The sequence below is a fragment of the Mesitornis unicolor genome, unplaced genomic scaffold, assembly GCF_000695765.1.
Source record: "Mesitornis unicolor isolate BGI_N332 unplaced genomic scaffold, ASM69576v1 scaffold19787, whole genome shotgun sequence".
In the NCBI taxonomy this organism is placed as follows: Eukaryota; Metazoa; Chordata; class Aves; order Mesitornithiformes; family Mesitornithidae; genus Mesitornis; species Mesitornis unicolor.
Window position 1 is genome coordinate 21599 of NW_010198619.1, and position 7525 is coordinate 29123.

Consider the following 7525-nt stretch of genomic DNA (forward strand, 5'->3'; position numbering starts at 1 on the left):
GGGATCTGAGCAATTAGAAAGGCAAAAGCCTTAACTGAAAGACATGTTATGCAGGCATTTAACCATTCCCTATATATTTCTGCTATCTTGCTCACCTGTAGCATCCTCCCCTCAAGCCCTGGCCAAGAAGCTCCTGTCACCTCGCTATCAGATCCTATCTTAATAAAAAGCTGAAAATGTGCATCTTCCCCACATGCACTGTGTGTATCCTAAGGAAAGGTACCTTCTGTCCTCTGATATTCTTTCGGTTCCACCTTCTTGCAGAAAGGGAAGAAGCACAAGAGGTTTACTGACCTCTGCTGAAACACCGTATCAGTAAGCGAGTCAGTGCTAACACCTCTTGTCTGTGGCATCATTGATTCGATGGGACTCGACGCACAAGACCAACCAGCAACGATCTCACCAAAGGCAGAGCTGATAAAACTCTTACGTGACTGGAGCAAAGCACGGCCCTTCCCAGTCACCCATTGATGCAGCGCAGGGTACAACATGGCACACTGAACTCTTTAAGATTGCTAGCAGCAGTGCTGTGATACTGGGCATGAAAGGAGCTCTGAGACACCTGCACTGTAGCATGAACTAGTATATAACCCAAAAATTGCAGTCACTCAGCCTTTACAATAAACATTTGGCAAGTCTGTTGAACCTTTTAAGCAAGAAAACCTTAAGGCGGTAATTTCTTCCACCAGGAAATTTATTTTGCCAGGATAAATAAAAGCAGCAAGCAGCCACGCACTGGTTGTTCAGAGCAAGTAAAATCAAGGATGAAACCCGAGCACCGTCTGTCTGTATGACCGTGAGGTTGTCATCAGCACTTGCACCCATGAAGTCATCTGACTGTTTGTACCATTAGTCACCTTCAGCACCGCTGTCACACTGCCAGACATCAGCGTACTCATTCAAAGGGTCTTCCACTGATTTGCAATTGGATTAGTGAGAACTAAACAGATTATCAAGTCAAGTACTGGGATGACATAAGTTTGATCAAAAGCTAAGAGGCTTCAGCAGATGACCAAGATCTCCCCTAATACAATACAAGCAGTGTTTTAGCAAAGCCAGCCAGCTGGATCAGGTGCAGTGCTCTAGTGGAACACTGACAACCCAAAGTCACAACAAAATTCAGCTTTTTTCAGGCACAGTGACAGTATTACAACACGTGAACACTAAATCATGGGTTTAACATAAAACATACCTTGATAAGAAAACCTGAAATGCAGACAAACACACTTGCAGAGGGGTAAAAGACATTCTTCTCCAGCCCATCCTTGCCAAAAAGCAAGGGTAATTCCTTCACTTCAAGATAATTCTGAGCTAGCTGCTCAAATACACACGAATCCAGCTGCGCTGCTGATGCACAAAAGCTGCAGCCATACCCAGCACCAGATGTGTGACCTAAGTGCTCTGGGGGCTTGAAACATCCTAAAGCGAGCAGCGGGGTAAGCAACACAAACACCAATTGTGAGCTGTACTAACAGATGTGAAAGCAGATGTTTTAAAGCAGAATCACATCAAAAACAAGGGGGAGGGAGTAGACAAGGCTCTTTAGGAAAGCCGATGAAATACTGACTTTCATCAGGTATTTTTCATTTTCAGGGTGCAGTTCATTTAGGTTAAAAAACAGGAGCAGGTCTCTGGCAGCAACGCGATGGTTATTTTCAAGAAGGTCAGGAGGTTATTTTTCTCCTAAGCACATGATATATGACCTCCCTCTCTATCTCTGTTACTTAAAGATTTGCAAGGGTCAAGCCTGAACTCTGAGTAGTTCTGAAAGGAGGCAGCAGCAGGTATATTAAAAAAAAAAAAAGGAGAGAGAGAAAGAGATTCCTTAGGAGTTTTACAATTGGTCTGGGGGCCATCCACATCTTCAAGGCTGATGCACCCAAAAAAGCTGATCCTCCTAGTTCTTCTACTGAAAAAGAAACTTCTCTCCAAAAATGTGCTAGCTGGCAGAACCAAAAGCACCCTTGATCAGTTTTAATAGACTCCCACAGAGATCCAAGCCTGTCTCCGAGAGCAGAGGCTTTTATTCTTCAAAAGCCTTGCAACACAAGTTACTGTGGGGCAACAGGTTACAGAAGTCCCAGTTAAGCATTCATTTACTCAATAGAAAGTAATTGGAGACGAGTTACTCTGTGAAAGAGGCAAGTTTGTCTTTACTGTAGGATAAAAGCATGAGTGAGCTGTTAGCACAGGTCTACTGCACTGCAGCAAGTTCACACTACCTTATCTGCAGTCACTGGTGCCTCCAGAACCTCACTTGTTGTAAGAGAGGAGAGTTCACAACTTTACATTCACACTACGGAAGGCAGAAAGATTTGTATCTGAAGTGTCAGAATCACAGCTGTAGACACAGCTCAGCCGGTTGGAGACATATTACAAGAAAACCTCAGTAAATGCCCTGCCACCTATAAGCCCTTCAAGTTACAAAATGTGTTTGAAGACTAAAGCAGTTATCCTAAGCCATATGTTTGGGGTCTTTTTCCCCCTCTGATGCTGGATTTGCTCATTTAATACTTTATAAAAATTACTGTAACACCTATTAAAAAAAAAAAGGGAGAATACTGCTTCCCCTGTGCAAAGGGATAATCTACCTTGACACATATGCATCTTTTAGAGTTCCTTTCCTGAAAGGTATCTTCCCCTGGTTCATATCATAAGCTGACTCCCCTGTAACTTAAAAGCCAGTTCAAGAACTACACCTTCTTGAATGTTCAAGCAAAACAATTTTAAAAGTATTGATTTCATGAAAAGAAACGAAGCTGATTTAGATCCCACGACCACCCTGAACAACCAGATAAAGTAAGGCCAGCAGAGGGATATGGTATTTATAGCAGCTTTACACAGAGCACAAGGCTTCAGGGAGCTGTGTACCCGCCAGAACTGCCAACCATTTCTCCCGAAGGTTACACCACTGCGCTGCTATGTATGCTGCTGCTCCTACAGCGTGGCTCAATGGAGGCACAGTCGAGAGAGACATTTACTACCAAATTCCTTAAATGAAAGGGAAATAGTGCTACTGTATGTAAAGTTAATTGGCTCTGCTTTGTAAGTGCTTGCGTATGGTTTCAGGTTAGACAGTAGCTGGCTCTGAACACCGCTTCACGGGTTAGCAAGTTCATTTAGAGAGGATTTACGATGCTTACCTGGACTTGCTGGGGTTGCTGAACCTGTATCTGCTGCTCCGGCTGAGTTTGCTGCTGGACACTGGTTGTCACAGGACAAGCAAGTTCAAGCAAAGACCCAGCCACCTCTGTGCTGTCCGTGTAAATGCAGTTTCCACCCTGCTGATACACCATCGTGGTGGTGGCCGTCTGCTGAAATTCTTGCAGAGCTTCCGGCCCCTTGGACGCAAGGGAGTCCAGAAATTCCTTCATCCTGTGCTGGGGGATCGATCGTGCCTTCACACGGATGTACTCTTCAAAGGAAATGGCGTTCTCCAGAGAATTATTCATATTGCAAGGTCCTTAGGGTTCCTTAAGGAAAGAGAAAGTGAAATTCTTAACTACAACGCTCCTTTGATGCAAGGATATTTCCGAATCCAGTAACTAATTTCTCATACCGAGTACTATATGAAAACTAACAAACATGCACAGCCAGGTGCCTGAGACAGATGCTTTTGTTTTATGAGACATCTTGTGCTACTACACATTTCTCAGATTAAACCTTAGCGGCTCAGGGAAGTCTGAACAATAACGAGGTGTAACCGTGGTACTACTTAGAGAGCTCACTGCCATGTAAAATCTAGCACTGTACCCAGACCAGGCGAGTCCCACGACAGACAAAATCAAGTCATACATTTCATTTGTTTGCAGCATGCAGTATTAAGTGAGAGAAGCTCAGAAATCAATATCTGTGCCCCTGCTTCACAGCCACAGAGGTGGGAAAAGGGAGCAGCACGCTCTGTCAGGCCATGCAGTGCTATTCTGGGCAGCTAATGGGAAGCACAGCGGAAGACCATCGGGTGCAGCATTCAGCCCACTGCTATTAGGAGTAGGACAGCCTTATTGATTCAAACACAGCAAGCGAAAGGGGAGCAGTGGAATCGAGAGATTCCTGAAACAGGGAACTACACACACGGCAAAGCAGAGCTCTGGAAATGACAAAGGCAACAGCAGCATCAGCTCTTGATGGCCTTTTACTGTAGGAAGAGGTTAACATGAAACATGCCATGTGTGAAGACAAAAGAGAGACAGAAAATCAGATGATCAGGGAGGAAGTGAGAGCAAGGAAAAAAACCCAACAATAACAAAGACGACTCCACCTGAGAACATTAGGAAGCTCTAGGGTATACTGACAGCATTCTTCTCTTATTGACTTATCTTGTTTAAACCCACAAATGGTTTCTGCAGTCAGTACACTGGTTGTTTCTAAGGCACTAATTAGTCTTTATAAAGGATAAACAGATTTGAGCTATAACACTACCAGATACCGAGATGGTTGTGAAAAGATGTGAAACAGCACAAGATTAGGGCTAGAAGAGGCGATTCAGTACTACCAGATCAAGCTGTGGAAAGGAGGAAAAAGGGACAGACATCACTATATGGACATTATCACTGCAGCTCTAAAAAGAACAGGTACAAAAGCAGAACCTTATGTATCATTTTCCCACGATTTAACAAAGTGGAACCAAGACAGAAATATGTGATTGAACATAGCAAGACTGCAACTGTGTGAAAATGGGAGTCAGCTCTAGGGTCCCAGTGGCACTCAAGCATATTCCACAAGTTCAGCTTCAATTCCCACCAAAACCAGGGGGAGCTCGCCCAAATCCTGACCACTCTTTAGTGTTACATGACAGCAGCCTAAACACACAGAAGGGTTTTGTTTACATGGAGGAGGTTCATGGCTAGTGCACTGGACCAGGCTCACAGAAGAAAGACTGCATATCAAAGGTAAGGGCAAGCCACATGAGGCAGCTAGCGCTGTATCTATAGCTTCTGGAGTTATTAAGCAACATTTGTCACTGTACGAGATTATCACAGAAAATATTCTTAAACCATGCATCCATGTTCAGTAAAAAGCACCAGCTAATGGTGTTCACTTAGTAAATACAGTAACTCTCTAAGTATCAGCACAGAGAAGGTCCCATGGAAGCCAGAGCTGGACAGAAACACAATCTCCTGCCTGTCAGAGATTCTGATCCAACACATTTTCAAGCCAGCTGCCTGTGACAGAACCAACAAGATTCACTCAGCTGCCGAGTGAGGTTCCCCCAGAAGCCACCCAAGCACAAATCGAGTACCCCACAAGTACCCCACCGAGGGGGCAGAAGCACTGACCGCCCAGCCAATGCTCTACACCTCCACAGGACACAGCATTAACCCTTTCCCAGGTGGACCCGATGGAAAACAACCTTGTAAATGCATCCTCAGTGACTCGGAGGGGACCTACACCAGGCACACTCGACTGCATCTTCCATCTAATTGTAAAATGCTCTGTTACCACAATGGGAAGCTGGAAAACAGATTTTTGAGTGATTAACTTGCCCCGATTTTCCACTTGGAACTTGCAAATATTTGGCTTCAATACTACAGCGAGGCTTGCAGTAAAGCAGAATCATTCTGCGCATCCACTCTGGGATGCACCACCAGGCACAGCTTTCAGAGTGAAGATTCTTCTGAGTAAGCCTCAAGTGTGCCACGCTGGGAACCCAGATGGGAACACTACAGGTGCTTTTTGAGGTTATATGCTATTATATTCATCTGGCTGCTGCTGAATACGATGGGCTCACCTCAGCAAAGGTCCTGCCTTCTTCCTTGCTCCTGCATCGGTGCTTATTATGTGGGAATAGCTATTCACCTTCTTTTAATTCTGTCAAGGGAGGAAGTGGGGAGCTCAGCAGGGCCACTGCTTTCAACAGCAGCAATACATTAGTCCTCACTTTAATTTCTGGAACTCCAAGCCCTCTGTCAAGAGCTGCTCACACTTACATCACGCTCCTGTGCAGCAGAGACCAGAAGCCACCGGAAACCCAGACGCATAAGCGGCAGCCCCAAAGACCAAGATGAAGTTCACCACCTAATCATCACCTACCTCTTCCAGCCACCAGGAAGCAGAACAAACACAGCATCAACTCCTCAGGTGAAATCCTTGGCCCTGCTTAGCTGTACCATCTTAATTAGCTCTTTTTGGCAAGCATCAAAATCAAGAGCCTATTGGGCCAGTCTTCCCCCACCAGTGAACCCTTTCCTCTATCACAAAGAAGTTCTTTTCCTCTCTTCTACCATGGAAAAATCTTCCTTTCTATTTGCATAAAGTTACTACACTGAGAGTCACTAACACTTAAAACATTGAAAAGCAGTGCTTGAAGTACCAAGCATGGGTCAGAACCCCACGGCACCACGTGGTATTTGTTCCTGCTCCAGAACAGCAGTGGGATCTTCCTTTGATTTTCTCTACAGCCCTGCAACTCTGGAAATCAGAAAGGAGCTAAAGGCACCACAGGTAACAGTGCGGGCTAGACTAAGTTTCTCCCAGAGATGTTCCTGTCAGTTTGAAGGCTGCTTGGGATTAATTAACTAAAAAGCACTGAACTCCTCAGGACTGCGCTTCACAGAACCCCAGGCAGCAGTAGAGGCACCAGGTCTAGATGAAGAGTCAGGAAAGTAACGCTGTACTCCCAGAAATTTTATTTCTTAAACCTAAACGCACCTGCAGTTACGGCTGAAAAGGCTCAAGTGGGCATTCAACAGGCTTTTGTAGGGCAACTCGCACAGCTTGCTGCTGCAGCGGCCACTTTTACTGTTAGTTATTAAACCAGATGAATTTACACATCCCATTTATCCCACAGACACGCATCAGAAACAGCAAACACCCAGCCTCACTAGCTTTTGCGAGCATGTTTTTAAAACTGCATTTTAAAATTAAAAAAAAAATAGAAGAGCATCCAGGCAATAAGCTTTCTCCAATAAAGGGAGATAATTCCCTCCCTGTTCAGCATAACTGCATTTTCTCCAGGAAAAAAATTCAAGAAACTCTTTGAGGATCATGAGCACATACGGTTAGTTCATAAAACTTAGACTGAGGTTACTGAAAACACACACACAACTTGCAGCATGTGGACAATCTGGACTCACCAGTCACCATGTTGCATGTATTTCTGCTGCTCTTGTCCTTAGCTCTTAGACTTGTAACGTTCTGGAGAAGACAGAACAAAGAAGCCCTTTCCATCCCCAATTCCTCTTTCTTTATTAAAGCCATTTTATTTTTAATATGTATTCCATTAAGAAAACAACAAAAATTAGGAAAGAAAGATATGATCATCCACGCAGCTGGCAGTTCCTACTGAGGAATCGTGAGATGCCCAATTCCTAACCATCGCATCCCTCAGCCTGGTCAGTGTTACTAGGAACGAGCGTGCGAGCACATCTGTCACAGGCGCAGAGCGCCCGCACCGTGCGGCGACAGGCGCGGCACAGCCGGTGACACCGGAGTTACTGGAAGGCAGAACTTAGAACAAGGCAGCAGCAGTGACCGTATCCAGAGGTCCCCCTCTACCCCCGCAGGCCTTCCCGGCCGCTGCCCG

The 7525-nt window shown here is 45.1% G+C and overlaps 1 protein-coding gene across 1 annotated transcript in view; it reads right to left on the reverse strand.

Moving 5' to 3' along the window:
* QRICH1 (glutamine-rich 1) overlaps nucleotides 1-7139 on the reverse strand; it is a 22732-nt gene extending 15593 nt beyond the window's left edge. Inside the window, exons 1-2 of the mRNA XM_010189203.1 lie at nucleotides 7077-7139; nucleotides 3144-3473 (exon numbers count right to left, since the gene is read on the reverse strand). Coding sequence (XP_010187505.1) covers nucleotides 3144-3452 — 309 coding nt within the window. The 5' untranslated portion in view covers nucleotides 3453-3473; nucleotides 7077-7139. The remainder of the gene's footprint in view (nucleotides 1-3143; nucleotides 3474-7076) is intronic.
* Between the last annotated feature and the right edge of the window lie 386 nt (nucleotides 7140-7525).